At 31.2% G+C, this 16,351-nt stretch overlaps 1 protein-coding gene across 1 annotated transcript in view; it reads left to right on the top strand.

The window, feature by feature from the left end:
• Positions 1 to 16,351, top strand: part of Tbc1d15-17 (TBC1 domain family member 15/17) — a 60,938-nt gene that overhangs the window by 40,572 nt on the left and 4,015 nt on the right. The window contains exons 10-12 of the mRNA XM_035366495.2: positions 119 to 219; positions 845 to 944; positions 12,299 to 12,396. Coding sequence (XP_035222386.1) covers positions 119 to 219; positions 845 to 944; positions 12,299 to 12,396 — 299 coding nt within the window. The remainder of the gene's footprint in view (positions 1 to 118; positions 220 to 844; positions 945 to 12,298; positions 12,397 to 16,351) is intronic.

The raw sequence follows: 16,351 nt of genomic DNA on the forward strand, positions 1-16,351 counted from the left end.
CTTCTTTCCTTGATTATGGAAATCAAATTATCAAATAGTCAGTGGTCAGTGTTCAAAAAGTTCCATTGTGATTCATTTATTGCATTAAACTTCATGATTTGTTTTGCATCTTTGATAGGATACGTCCAAGGAATGAGTGACCTGTTGTCACCCATTTTAGTTGTTATGCAGAATGAACTAGATGCATTCTGGTGTTTTGCAGGGTGGTTACAAACAATAGTGAGTTGAGTTATTTCGGTAATATTTTTTAAGCATACTTTGGTTTTTATTATTGCAGTATATTTTTTTATTTAATATGAAAGTTTAAATTATATGAAATAAATTTATCTTTTATGATTAAATAATGCAAGGCCAAGATAAAAAATAGAATAATTACTGTGATTTTTCATTCATTGAAAAGTTATGCATAAGTTTACATAAAAATTTACGTTTTTTATAAATACATTTTGATACGTGGCTTGAATATGTATGCAAGTACCATTGTCAAATAGGCATAATATAAGAGCAGGTGCATTATTAATTTACTACACAGTTGTATCATTATTAATGAAATTGTACTACATTTTCAGTTTCAGAACTCATTTTCATCAAGATTAATATTTGTTATAAACAGCTGTTGATCAGAATAACATTTTATTACGGGCTTGTAAATGACATTAATTTCAACATACAGCGTTAGCTTTTTGTATTGATCATTGCAATCCAATTAATATAATTTATGAACAAAAGCAAAATTAAATTAAAATTGTTTTAAAGATTTATTGTAGTCAGTTATTTCACCTTATTTATGTATTTTATGTTTAGGATTTTGTTTTAATTATAGCTTGATTTACATCATCTTTAGGGTGTAAATTTTGAATTAGAACAGCAAGGCATAAAGAACCAGTTGCAGAATCTGCATAGGTTATTACATTTTGTGGATTCGCAGTTATGTAGCTATTTAGGTAATTTTATTTCATCTTTTGAACTTTAAATATCTTTGAGTATTATTATTAAGCAGTTTTATGTAAAAACGAAACATTTGATTGGCTTTGTTATTAAATGTTTTACATTTTATTTTAGATGTGTAGTGTATGCATGTAATATATATAAATAATAATAAAGAAATAATAAGGAAAAATGAAAGCAGTTAAGTTTGATTAAACTAAAAAAAGAAGATGCTATTATTTAATGTTAAAATTAAAGAAAGTAAATTTGTATTTTTATGCAAACACTGTAGAGAACACAAAAAATGAACAAAGCAAGTCAACACAAATTTTAAATACATAAAAAAAAAGTTTACTTCAAATATTTCAGTGTTTTTAATTATTTTATTTATTTTTTTTTTTTGTGGTTTTACATGGTTTGGTTAGCTCAGAAACAAGCTGTGATTTTTGCATTTCCCTGAGCACCAACCCCATGATGAAGATGTCATAAGAAATGCAAAATTACCTCTTAATGATTTTAATTGTTTTAAATTTTTTTGTAAGAGATTTTTTGAATTTGTAACTTTTGCCAGTTTTATACAGTGATTGTGCTCATTGCTTTTTGTTATTCCCTCCTACTTTACTGTTTCAAAGGGATATGAATTTAAATTTACCAGTTATTTTATTTTTTTGATATATAAAATAAATTAATAGGTTTAAAGTCATTCCATAATCAATTCACAACAAAGTATATGAAATGATAAAAATCCAGAAGCATAGTGGTAGATTGCATGTAGGTTGCAAAATTGTTATAAAAAATAAAAATGGTAAAAATTAATTTAGATGTTTTGCTGCATGGTTATCAAGGATTTGGTGCATTGAAAGAAGTAAATAGATCAACTGGCTTTTAAACTTACAAAAACATGAATTAAAAAATAGAGTTTGATACATAAATAACATTACTTTGGCTTAATTTTTGAGTGGGTAGCATGTCAAAATTGTAGCATTGTTGCATTTTGGATTTATAATCCAGTTTTTTCTTTTTACAATTATCAAATTTAACTACATCATGTTTAATGTTACATTAGAAGTTTTCTATTTGTTTTAACATTATTAATGTAGGTTTTACTTTCAAAACGATAGAGCACAAATATTGCATTTTTAAATGCTTTCATTTTACTAATCAGAAATAGATAAAAGTAATAAAGATAAATTAAATAAAGATTAATGTTGCAGGATTCATGTAATGAAGAACAATCACAGACAATATTAGTTCTTCTGGCGTTGATAGAATACGTTAGTCACAGCTTTAAATAATATGTTCAGCTTGTATTAAGCAACAAACACCAAAAAGAACCAAAACACCTAAGAAGACCGTCTGTCTTCTTCAACTCTTGAAGACGAGCAAGCCATCCGCTCGCGTCTGTTACTCTCGTCTATGTCTGGACGCTATCTGATGCTGTCTGGAATGCTCCGCACTGCGCTGTGCTGTGATGACGTCATCATGCTGGTATTCTAATTCAGCATAGGTTGTCGATGATCTCCACATTAATTAGTTTCAAATTTGTTGTTAATCTAATTTCATTACCTAGCACATGTTAGGCTTAGCACCTGTCTTATCCCACTGAACATTAATTAATTTTTTTCTTTAAACATTTGTAGCCCTAATGTTATGGATTTAAGAATTAGCTCTTATCTTTTTGTTATCATTCTGTGTTTTTAGTATCAAATCTTCATGTGTTGGATTGCTTGTGTTTACATGCTTTGTTTTTTGGACTCGGTCTGCTTAAAAAAAGAGAGAGAGATTTATGGTTTTGATGCTATAATTTTCCAATTTTTTGTACAACTCACTCCGGCCTTTATGGATATCAAATTTTCATATATTAGATTGCTTGTGTTTACATATTATGTGTTATGTTTGCTCAAAAAGAAGAAAAAAAATATATATTTAAGCTCTTGTAAGCTTGTGGTTTTGATGTTTTTTTTTTTTTTTTTTTTTTTTTCACCTGCAGGAGTTTTACTGATAGAGACATGGATTACTTTAATTTTCTGAGATTATTTTAAGTATTTAACTCTAATTTTAAATTTTTGTTTGTTAGTTCAGAAACAGTCTGATGCACATAAACCATGTAACACAAAAGCATTTAGTTTAAGATTTGCTAAAGGGAGAATGAAATATGGCAACTTTATTTGAGTGTATTGAATATGTTTAGGATCATCTGGAGTTTTATATTAGAATGAGCTAAAATATGTTTGGTATTAAACATGTCTGAGATGATTTGGAACATGTTCAGGTCAGTATTTACATGGGAGGTATATTCAAACAATTACTGTTTAGTGCTAAAAAAAAAAAAAAAAAAAAAAAAGCACACATTTCTGCAACTGTATGATATGCTTTCATTCATAGAGAAAAGGCAATGTTATGAAAAAATACTTCATACGAGATAAAAGCACTGCACCTGGGTACAGAAGTAGTACTTTCTAAAAAATGGTTTTAATATTAAACTATTATACATGTCCAGTTGTTGTATATAACTACCATTCTAGTTGATGCAGTTTACCAGTTCAGTGTGACATTTTTTTCAGAGAATGCTGGAATTTTGTCTTGATGTACTCTACATTACGTGGGAACGATCAAAGTTGTTCTGTTTATCCTCATTGCCAATCATTCCTCAAAGATTTGTGATTGCCACAACATATGAGATCCTGCTGTCTGATTAACACTTTGACTGCCGTGGGGATCACCGGTGACCAGCACTCGGCTATAGTGCCGTGGGTGCCACCGATGACTGGTGACGTGACCAATAGTAAAATACATAATTACAGTAAATATCGATACTGATAAATTTTTAAATAGTACCATTGTTACTGTAATGGTTTGAAGAATAATAAATCGTAAAAATTTAAATTGTAAATCGCAATAATTGTCTACAGTGCGTTGGGGGATGGGTAACCGGCGACCCCCCCCACCACGAAAAATGCATTAAGCACGATTATATAACTCACATTATCTTCTGTAGATAATATTTCAACATAATATACATCGCATAATAAAAATTCCAAGTTGACGTCATGGGCAAACCACGTAAAATGCGTGCAGCACTCAACGTGTTAATCACCTTGACTTGTATCAAAAGATACCTGATGATGTGTATAAATGGGCTGTTATATTCTGTGCATTATTCTGTTTTAAATTGCACTGAACTGTAAAATCTTCTGAATGTATGGCTTTCCATCTTTGTAATTTTTATATATACTAAAGGTTCGTGTGATGACAGCCTAAACTGACCCTATATTAACCCCCTGAGTACCCAGGGTTTTCGTTGAGAAAGCATAAATTTTCCAAAACTACTGTGAGAACAAATTCTTTTTTTGATTTTAATATAAAACTCTCCTGGTATTTCATACCTAGATTTGTGTACTTTTGATATATTGCCTCAATTTGACATATTTTAATATACACGTATATATACGTTCTTACAGATATCGCAAAAAGTATTCCAGGCAGTATATATACAGCCTTGCCTCTTAGAGGGTTAATGAGCTATGTGATATCTGAATAGCAGCAAAAGGATCAGCCTGGTTACCACATTGTGTCTAGACTTTGTGACCATCAATTCAGTTTCAAAAGAAACATGTTTAATGTTTAGCATTGTAACTTAAAAAAATAAAATAAAATAGATTAACCTTTTTTTTTTTTTTAACCAAGAACATTTGTTTGATTTTATAAGTCCATGTAGTAATCTCGCAGCCATACATGTATATGTTTAAAGATTTAATGTCAAAATGTTATTATTATTTTTTTAATAGACTAATACACTATACATGTATCTTACTGAGGGCCATGATCACCCCTCCCCTTATTAGATTTTAGCATTAATCAACTATATTTTCATATTGAAATTGCATTACTGACTTCATTTTCACTTTTAAAAATACTTGGCATTTTTATATTACAAGTTAAATATTTCTTGTTTTAAATGTTTTATTGGAATTATATCAGAGTGAAACAGAGCATTTGCCAAGTTTTATAGGGAATTTGATGATAACAATTGCCATTTTATATCAAGTGGTGATGAAAGTAATAGTTCCAGGAGTGAAATTTTTTTTTTTTTAAGTTTGTGGAAATTTATTTCTGTTCCTACATATGGCTGCTGCTTTTGCCTGGAATAAAATAAGATTTCAATCTTTTGTACTACTCTTTTGAAAATGAACATTAGTTACCTGGATATTGATATGAAGTGATTTCTTACTTATCTGAAAGCATAAATAGATCTAGAGTAAATTATGTATCCAGAAATCCTGCATTTTGCAAAAATTTGAATTTTTTTTTGAAAAACACAAATTTTTTTTAATTTAAATTATGTTACATTATATATCACTAAAAAGTTTATATTAAAAAAATTGAAATAAGTTAAAACGTTTAGCATTCTACTCGTGTTTAAATGTGAAAGTAATTGAAAAAATTCATTGGAGAGAAACTGAATTTTCTTGTATTCAGACACACTGTAGTCATAAGGTGCCTGGAAAAAAAGTTAATAATTAGCATATAGTATTATATATAATCACTTATTATCTTATGTTTGCATATTAATATTATTAAATTTCATTTATCGTATGGACTTATGAATGTAGAGTATGAAACAATTTTAAGTTGTTTCTTATCTATACATTTATATTTCGTGATTCACAGTTTTCATTTGATTTTGTGTTATATTACTTTAGGTATTTTCTCTTATTGATATTTTTAGCCCAAATGGAACATTAGTCCAAAATGGGATATAAGTCTCGAAACAGCATTTTGTGTCAAAACACTTAAATGTGTTGTATCTTTACACTGTTACCACCAAATGTTATTGCTCTGTATTATATTTAAAGAAATTAAAGAATGAAAAATCTACATGAATATATGTATGTTTCTAGTGTTGTGGAAAAACACCAGTATCTAGAGCCATCAAATTTTGAAGTAATGCAGTCCTGTACTTGAACATGGACACCTGGAAGCCTGAATTTTGAATTTATTTTATTATCTATTTCATATTTTGTAAAACTTCAGTAAAGTCTTGATTTACAAATTCAATGATTTCAAAGCAAAGGTGGCTACAGTGTACAGAAGAAAACATTTTTATCTCTAGTGCATGAGACTGTCTATTGGAAATTCTAAAGATATGCTGTTTTTAATGTTTTGTGATTTTGCTATTGAATCAAATTTTATGTGGTGTAAGCGCCAGAACGTGATATTTAATAAATAAAGTAAACACACAAAACATTAATAATAATAAGAAAAGTTTTGTAAAGCCATCTTAGTTAGAAAACAGAACATTAATATGATAAACTGAGAAAAGACTGGGAGGGGGGGAAACCAGAAAAATGTATGCCAACACATAATGCTGCAGAATTCTAAATGTGTACTGCTAATGTAGCTATTTTGGTATATGGTGCAAGTGCGAAGAAAAAGATGCGTAATCATAAAGGCAAAAAGACAAAAAAAAAAAAAGGGGGGGGGTTTGGGAGGAATCTGTGGGAGTGAGTGTAACAGTAGCGAGCTCAGCAAGAGTGACTGCGAGCTAGTAAGTACTAGTAGACTGCGAGCTCAGCAAGAGTGTAAAAAAACTTTAACAAACCCTTTTGGGAGATCGTTAAAAATCTGAAATCTTTCAGACTTTTTTAAGTATAAAATTGTGATGTGGCTTTTTAAAGCCAATATTTTAACATCTGATTTCTGTCACTATCCTACTCCTTAACAATCTAATTTTTGCTGAAAATAATTATAATTTTTTTTTGTTAAATGTTGCATTACTAATAATTTAAATGGCATTGAAGATTATACATTCTATCACAAGAGTGAGGGTGAGAATTAAAGTTCTAAAAATGAAGCTGTCGAAAATAATAATTTATCTGACGAAGATTTTTAATAAATTAGGTATCCTATTTATATTTATTTTAGTTCATATCTACCACATATTTTTGTTTATAATCCAAGAATATTTAAAACTCTTTCTAGAGCTTAATGACTGGGGTCAACTTATTAATTTTTTTACAAGCCAAGAATTTTTGGAACTTTTTTTCAAGCTAAATTGCTTGAGTCAGCTTACGTACGGATCCGATAATCTTGCAAAAATTTAGGTACTTTTCCATAAGCTGGGGCACAAATGATAAATTGCCAATATATTTCTAAATATAACATTTTCATTCCTTTAGTTTGTTATTCCTAAGTTTATGAAAAATAATTTCAAGTCAAATGAGTCATTTGTTTTATGAAAATGAGTTTTTATTTTGAAATTCTTTATATTGCTGGTTGGTCATGTCATTGACAAATAAAAAATCTGATGGGGAAATTTGTCCCCAGCTAGTAGAAAAGTATCGAAATGTAACACTAGAAATAATAATAGAATGCTGTAAGTATTTAACACATAAAAATTGTGGAAAAGAAAAATTTCTCTGATCTTTGAACTTACCTTTTAGGTGATTTAAATGCAACCTTTATGCAAAAAGTCATAAATCTTTCAGAGTCCATATCCGAGTTTCTGAATAGTTCATAAAATTCACATACCGTCATTGGGATGTCCAATGCATATCTGGACATCCCAATCACCACCACTTTCCATGCTTGAATTTATGTCATTTTCATGCACAAAGCCATCCCCACTGCCAAACATACAGTTACAGATGCAGCACTTTTTAAAAGCTCGAACTGTCACTGTACATTTAATTTCCAGCCATGCATATTTAACCCATTTCTCAACCATTACTAAATATATTTTTATTAAATTTCTACTTTTCATTATGGCTTTGTCTTCATCACCATTCATTCCATCTATTTACTAGATCTTAGTCTATCCTTGTTTAAGCAGACATCCAATGAGCAGCATAGATGTCCATCCTTTTGGTTTTGCAGCAATTTTTGTTTTCATTTCACAGCACTTGTCTTTCACTGTACCTGTAAGATGAGCCTTGAATGAATCCCAAACCATCATGGATGGTTTATTAAATACAGCACTGCCAATTCAGGCAGCGAACATTCATTCATCCATCCAGACTTTTTTTGTGGGCATGCGCTAAAACTTCACTTAAAAATTTTGCATCCTTAGGCACTTTCATTTGGAAATAACTGTAGGAGATAAAAGGGTTCCATTTGCTATGGAATACAAAACTACCATAAAATGGCATTTTTCATGACCCTGTCTTTACAAAAATGGTTTTTATAATCTTTAGTATCAACAGTGTAATTTGATGGCAAATCAAATGACATAAGGATGAAATTCCTATTTCTGAGTGAACATAACTTGAAACCATATTCTTTTCGTAGTTTTATATGTCATTGAAAGGTTTCACATTTTGCTTTGAACTTATATGCAAACTTAGTGTGAACTCTTATGAATAAATATGTCTATTCATAAAATGATTGCACCATTCTTCAGAGACAATAAAATTCACTGGTTTGCACTGAGCAAATTCATCTGTTTTATCATATTCAGCACCCCGATTGACATAGATATATGGGTTATAATAAAGCCGTTCATTCACGATTCTTGAATCGATTCAGCATGTTCTTTCCCTCTTGGTATGAAATATAGGATGATGATTATGTACTGCTTTTTAGATTTATCATCTTCTCTAATTCAAAACACTTTTTTTCCTCTGCTCTTGAACTTATTTTTCATTTATGGAGAAATGCTGAGCATCTATACTATTGTTAGAATTTTCAGCAAACATGATCTCCCATAGTTTAAAATTTTTGCATAATAATTTCTCTTCCCTTTCATCTTTCAGGCAAAAATAAAATGGCACAGAAAATAAGATTAGCATAAAAACCACAGATCATATACAAGATAACAAATGAATGACAAAAATGTCATAGCTTCAAATAGTGTTACCAGATTTAACCCTCTGAGCACCATGGCCGGCTTTATTTGGCCATAAGATTTCTTGTCGCTTAGTATATATTAGCTTATAGTTTATACTTTTTTTTAATTATATAAATGTTATCGTAATGAGTGTAAGTTTATGAAAATAGAGACTAAAATAAGTAAATATACAAATTTAGTTAATAAAGGCTGTTTAAATAAGTCTTTATGACAGATCCAAAAACACACGCCACTCAGAGGGTTAAAACCCTCGTTGTTGGCATCTGGCATTTTACTTTTCATGTGATTGGAAAATATTCCACCCATTTTGCCTGCTCGGCAACATTTTCGTCCTCATAGCGACATACTTGAACTTAACAGGAATTGTTTTTCATTTGAACTTTTATATGGGTTTTGAGTTTTGGGAAAATTTTTGAAGAAAAAAACTCATTCTCAGCTTTTATTTAGAAATATATATTAAGTAAAAACATGCATCTTATTTTTCAATACTTACAGTGAAATCATTTTATTTTTAAAAATGTTTTTTCATTTTCCCAGTTTTAAAATCCTACTGAGCTTAAATTTGAAGGTAGCTATTTTTGATTATTTCCAATTTTAAAATACTACTGCAGCTTAAAAATTAATACTGTATATATATAAACATGTAGTACACCATAAGATAGAATCAATAATTCATGAGCAATAATTACATCATGTTTTTGAAGACTAAATTTTGTAAACTGGAATTCTTTTCTGTTTGGAGAGGTAAATTCCCTCATTAACATCTTAATAAAAGCAGCTAATGCATGTAGCATTTCTCATGCTGGGATGCTCTAATCCACAGTTTTTTAGTCCTTCTGGCTCATCCTCCCCTTTTCTTTTAAATATTTTTTTAAACACTCCATTTGGATCCTCTATCCTTGCTACAATAATATATAGGTATTTTTTTAACATGATCTGTAGGCATTGAAATTGTAGGTTGATTGTTTATTGCACCTGATTCTCATTGAATTGTTTATTAAACTTCATAACAGTTGGAAACAGACTTGATGTGATTAAAGAATTCTATATGTTTATAACAGTGAATCTAGAGTGGAAAGAGTATAGTGCTTACACATATTAGATATCACTGTGAAGGTCAGTCTTGTGTTCTTGTTTTACCTATTTGAGACAAAATGATGCCATTAACATTCTTCCTATGGTTGCCATTTGTATTGACGTGTATAAAGAGTTGACTGATGTTTTGCGTGATTCTTGTAAAGACACAAGTCTGTAATGATTTTAAAATCAGGTTGATTGTTAAGTGCATGTTTGAAAGTTTTTGGCAACCGAATCTCTGAATTGCATTCTTCTCATTTCCTTACTCATTATTGTTGCCTAGTGTCATTAGGACCAACAATAGACCTTCAAACCTCAACACTCAACAGTGTCATCCATACTCATAAAAAACTATGAGATGTGACACAAAAAGTCAAGACAAAGTGTGTAGCTTACAAAAAAGAGGAGTTGGTAACAACTGTTTTGATGATGTCATTCCACACTCTTCTATCCATGTGGCCAGTTTCGACTTAACCGGTCATGCCAGTTGGGAGTACAGCGTCATTAAATGAACATGTGTATTCTGCTGGAAAAATGTATAATGTAAAAACCGAATAGCGAATATAAAAACCAAATAGAGAATCAACATCAGGTTTCTTGTGAAACTTAAGAAATCGGCCACGGAAACATTTCAAGTGTTAACCGAGGCTTATAGAAATGAAATTTTGTCTTGTGCACGTATGTTTGAATGGCATAAGTGGTTTTCAGGAGGAAGGGACAGTGTGAAGATTATAAGTGTGCTGGGCTCCCAAAATTAGCGATTACACACCAAAACATTGCCAAAGTTCATGATGTGATCCGGGGTGACCGAAGATTAAGTGCTCGTGCAGTGCGGAGTTGGTTAACTTGGGTAGAGAAGATGTTCATTGCACTTTAACTGACGAATTTAACATGAGGAAGATTTGTGCGAAGGTTATCCCAAACGTTCTGTTCGATAAAAATAGTTCTGTAAAGGTGTGTGTGTAGACATTTAAAAATGCACTGTAAACGAGCCAAATTTGTTGGAATCTGATGTAACGTGATGAGATGGGGATTTTCCTATGACCCAGAAAGTAAGCAACAGTCAATGCAGTGAAAGTCTCCAGGATCCCCATGACCCAAAAAAGCATGCATGTAAAAATCAAAATTCAAGGCATATTAATTTTCTTTGACATTAATGGAATTGTAATGAGTGAGTGGGTTCCCAGTGGTCAGACTGTTAATCAGCAGTACTGCACTAAAGTACTAAAAGGACTTCATGAAAAATTAGGAAAGAGGCCTCAGTTTTTGAGTAATGGACGGCTGTTGAACAGGACAATGCAGCCGCTCACATGGCCCTATCTGTCAAGCAGTTTCTGACCAGCAAAAACATTACTGTGATTTGTTCCAGAACTGTTACCAGCAATGGCAGCACCAAATGCAGAAGTGTGTGAATGCTGAAGGGGGACTATTTTAAAGGTGATAATGTCACAGAGAACTGATTCTGTAAGTACAATGATTTATTGGACCAGTCATGTTTTTTTTTTTTTTTTTTTGTGTGTGTGTGGACCTCATATGTTGTAATATAATGATTAATTCTTTATTGCTGAAGAAGTTTTTTCCTTTATATAGAACTGAAGCCGATATAGGCAGAATGAGTGTATATTGTTTGTTTTTATATACAGTACAATTTCATAGGAATGTTTATTTACAATCTCATGCAAGTATAAGAAACAATGAGTTTATTCTTAACTTATTTAATTAAAAAAAATCAAATAATTTGATGCATACACTGCCATTAAATTCCAGGAAAATTAAATGTAAAAAAGAGAAATGTGGAAAGCTGTTAACTTACTTAAATCTTTTGTTAATCCTTCATATAGTTACTGAAATGACAGTTCAAACTATTGAGATCATCTCTGGTTCAGAGACTAATTTTGCTGGTAATTGACAATATACAAAGCAGAGAATAAACGAAATCATTTCTTAAACATCATATTTAGTTGGATTTCTTGTCTTGTCCAATTTTAATGTGCTTTATTCTGTCTTAATTTGTATTCTTAGCATGTGTAAAATATAGGCTGGTTATAATATGTTACCATTTTTATCTGTTTCTTGTTTTAAGGAAGATCGAAAACAAAATGATTTTTGAAGGAGATTTTGCGTTCAGTCTTAACAGCTTTCATATACTATTGTATGGAATTTAGAAAGAGGTTAAAAGTACAGTATATTGTAATAATAAACCTTTAAGGAAAAAGATTACCTCTGCTTTTTCGCAGAAATACTACTGTGCTCCTTGTACTTGGCGTTTCCTCTTATCAACTAAAATTTCATACTTTGAGAAGTTGTGCTTATTATTTAAATTTGTTTATTTTTGTGACTACATGATGACATTTTATGACATAAAACAAATGAATATTGTCATTTTTTTAACCTTTCATTTAAGATGTATACTATATTTAAAATTTTTTTCTTTTTTATAACGTATAGAAAAACATGACTCTGGAAACATGTACTTTGCATTTCGATGGCTTCTAATTCTTTTCAAACGAGACTTTAAATTTATGGAAATTATGAGGTTATGGGAGGTAATATGCTTTTATTTGTACTTATTTTTAGTTTAATGATATAAATTTATTGTTTGTTGGATTACTGAATGCAAGAAAAGCAAATCACTTGATATGAGAAAATATGGTAGGGATTAGATAAAATGAACATTGTATGCGCAATTTATGTGTGCCAAAATTTATTGAGTAATTTAAGACTGCTGAATATAATTCTTTTTCTCTGGTAATTTAATATATTTTTTATTAAATTTGAAAACTATCACTGCGATCTGCCTGAATTTATAAAATGTTGAGTTTAAAGTGGTTGAATAATTTTATCTGATTTAGGAAATCCACAGAAGAGCTCAAAAAGTGAAGCTATATTTTACTGTGGGTACTACAAATCATTAAAAGTACAAATGAAAAAGGTGCAAAGAACATCAAAAGATGTCAATAATTAATTAGAAAGGATGTTTTGTTTGGGTTATGTGTCAGAAAAGTTACTGTATTAAAGGCTGAAAATTCTGAAACTTGCTTTGCACTGATACATGATGAAAATGAACACAGTGTTGCTAAATTATCTTGCGCAAAGAAATTTTTTAATACCTAAGGTTTTGATGCAGATACAAACAACAACGTATCTTTTGGTGTACATTGAGTTATTTTCTTAAAGTATTAAAATTGCAAAATTTTCAGTTTATATTGGGCAGTTTAGGGACCAGAACTATGACACCAAATAATGTTTTTGAATATTGCTGAGGATACTGAGAAATCTATCTAATCTTTTATTTTCAGGTAATCCCTTAATAAAAAACTATGTAGTGTTAATTTTGTGTCCATTTGTGTTTTTATTAATGTTTTATTTTCTATTTTTATGGTAAAGAGATCAATTTTTAAATATGCACAATAAAGGCATTTAAAAATAATGTTAGTAGATAGATTAAATAAAGTAGTGGATTACCAATTTTATTCAGGAATTTTTAGAATTTAAATGATTTTTTGATTATTTATTTGCAAAAATTGCAAGCAACCTTTACAGTTTCAAACTCATGCAGGCAAGATGTGTTTTGTAATAGTTCAAGGTTTTTTGAAGTGATAAAAAATGCCAATTGAGGAACATTATTAACTTCTCATTTATTATTAAAATTTCATTGTTCTGAAGTTTATATTTTATTTATTATTATGACATGATGAGAAAAGAATTATTCGTTTTTTCGTATCCTTTCATTTCATCACTGATTAACATAAATTTAAGAAAAAATCATTGCTTCAAACTACATAAGTTTTCTACTTTAGCATTATTATGCTTGTCATATATTGGTGATTTCTGGAAACATATTGTTACGAATTTTGTATTTTGATAGTTAATTTTAGTGGAATTATAATTAAAATTGTTGTATTTCCCCGTACAGTGCAGCGCAAGACACATTTTAAGAGAAAGCTATGCCGGAAAAGTAAAAATTACAGAAGCATGTGCATTTAACATTGAATAAATGGATATCTCGGTAATTTTTATTGAAATTGAATAAATATAATTTATGTTAATTGTAACTGTAATTCATCCTCTTATTGCTTTCCTGAAATCTTGAGAAGCAGAAAGTATTAGAAATTTCTCACGACCGGTTGAAAAATTATAAAAGGCTGGAGAGAGCATCTGAGTGCAGTTGCTTAGTTAGTTGCTTGTTGTGAGTTGTAGTTTCGCATGAACTGAGATAAATTGGAGTTAGCTTTTCCTTTAGATATGCTTTGTATTGTGTTGTATTTTAATGTTTTTAATAGTTTGAAGTATAACTACTGATTATACTGCATAATATTGTGAACACTTGTATGAATATCTCTGAGGAAAATTCCAGGGTTCTGATAGATTTCTTTTGCTAAGAATAAATTTTATTGACCTATTATTGGACTTTTGCATTGAGTCTATTACGAACCCATACGTTCGCTAAAATACACTTGTAGCTTTCTTCTTTCAGAACATTAGTTCTTTAGTACTTTAATAAGTTCTTTTCCATATATTTCAAATAGCAAATATATTTCAATTCATTATAAGTTCTTGTTAGGTCACTTTACAGTTGAAGGTATTGTAATCAAACTAAGCAAGTCTCCTGTAGTTAAGTAGAAATTATTTGGAACTTGTAAATGATTTCTGATAGCTAGTTGATTCAACAATTTTTTCAACAACATTCAACATTTGAAGGTTCTGCTATACCTCGATGCTGACAAGTCGTAGGACAACTTCTGCAATTTTTGTAATTTTTACAAAAATTATTCATTTTAAGAAATTAACATGAAGCTAAAACATTTATATTTTCTTCTCATGTGTTTCAAAATCTACACTACTGGCCTCCCAAATTGCAACACCAAGAAAGACAAGAGATATCACAACAAAATTTATTTAGTAGATAACATGTTGACCAAGTATCAATTGATTAAATTTATAGACTTCTGTGAAGTGTGGTTCCTTTCAGAATCAGTAGCCAGAATAGCCACCATTGTTGGACATCTCCTCTACCACACGCCTCGGCATTAATTCAAAAAGACTTTGGATGTGTGTTCTTGGGGTACAGCAGACCAAGCAGCTTCCACACGTTGCCAAAGTTGATCTGGTGTGGCAGTTCGGGATGTAATCTGAGTCAGTCGTTCAGCAACCATGGACCACATGTTTTCTATCGACGAAAGATCCGGAGAACGAGCTGACCAGGGAAGCAGTTCAGTTTGGCGATTGATGAAGAACCCTTGGACAATGTGTGCCACTTGTGGTCGCACATTATCGTGTTGAAATATGGCTGTGGGCAAGCCCTGAAGGTAAGGAAGAACAACAGGATCCAACACCTTGGGGATGTAGCACCGGCTGTTTAAAGTACCGGCAATGCTTACAAGAGGAGTCCGAGAGTGATATCCAATACCGCCCCATACCATAATACCCGGTGCAGGACCAGTGTGGTAATGCATAACGCAACTGTTCAGCATCCTCTCTCCACAATGTCTCCAGACTGGAATCCGATCATCTTGGTGTTGCAGACAGAAGTGACTCATCAGTAAAGACAATTTCATTCCTTTCTGCCGTCCACATCCTTCTTTCATCACACCATTGGCGGCGGAGATGTCTGTGGTTCTACGTCAAGTGTAGATGAACCAATGGACGTCTTGCGGACAGACCACTCTGCTGTAAGTGGCGTCAAATGGTACGGGCAGACACTAGATGATACATTACAGCCTGAATGTGCTGTGCTATGGTTTGTGATGTGACTGAGCGATCCGTCATTGTCATGCACACAATGTTCCTGTCATTATGTGAAGTGGTGCACTGAGGTGGATGCCATCGAACACGATGGTCCGTCGTACCCTCCTGTATCCAGCAGTCACATATTCACATTACAGTTGTTTGGTTTCGTCCAACAGGGCTACCTATTTCCCTGAAAGATAATCCACACTCTCAGTAGGCCACTATCCTTCCTCTGTCGAGCTCGGATACTTGATCAAACGATGAACGCTGTTTACTACAGGGCATAATTGATCGTTTTTTTTTTTTTTTTTTTGAAAAAACTGCAAGAAAAACGCAATTGCCGAACTTGAAATCGTCAAAAACTCCAAGCCTTAAATAGCGCTGTGAAGTGGTGTACGTGATGTTCGTCTGCGTTGAAATTCTTATTATTTGCATATCTCACCTCCGCTAATGCATGTTGTAAATTTCATGTTATTTGCATGCTTCCTTCGGGGTGTTGCAGTTACGGTGGCCAGCAGTGTATATACCTTTCCTGCTTCACAGTTTGATTGTAAAATTTAAACAAAATAATTACTGCAATGAATGGTAGTTTTCAAATGTCTTTTTAGCGGAAGCAGGAAATATATTTAAGTACGTTAACGTAAAATTTCATTTTTTGGTTTTCTTTTTATAAGAAATGCTTTGTCACGTCTGATTCTTTCAAAATGTTTAGATATATGTTATTTTGCTTTATTAAATTTATTTTATGCTCTTTTTTTTTTTTTTTTTTTT

Source organism: Stegodyphus dumicola, chromosome 1 (assembly GCF_044657685.1).
Source record: "Stegodyphus dumicola isolate Sdum_Otavi_A_Nest chromosome 1, ASM4465768v1".
Classification (NCBI taxonomy): domain Eukaryota; kingdom Metazoa; phylum Arthropoda; class Arachnida; order Araneae; family Eresidae; genus Stegodyphus; species Stegodyphus dumicola.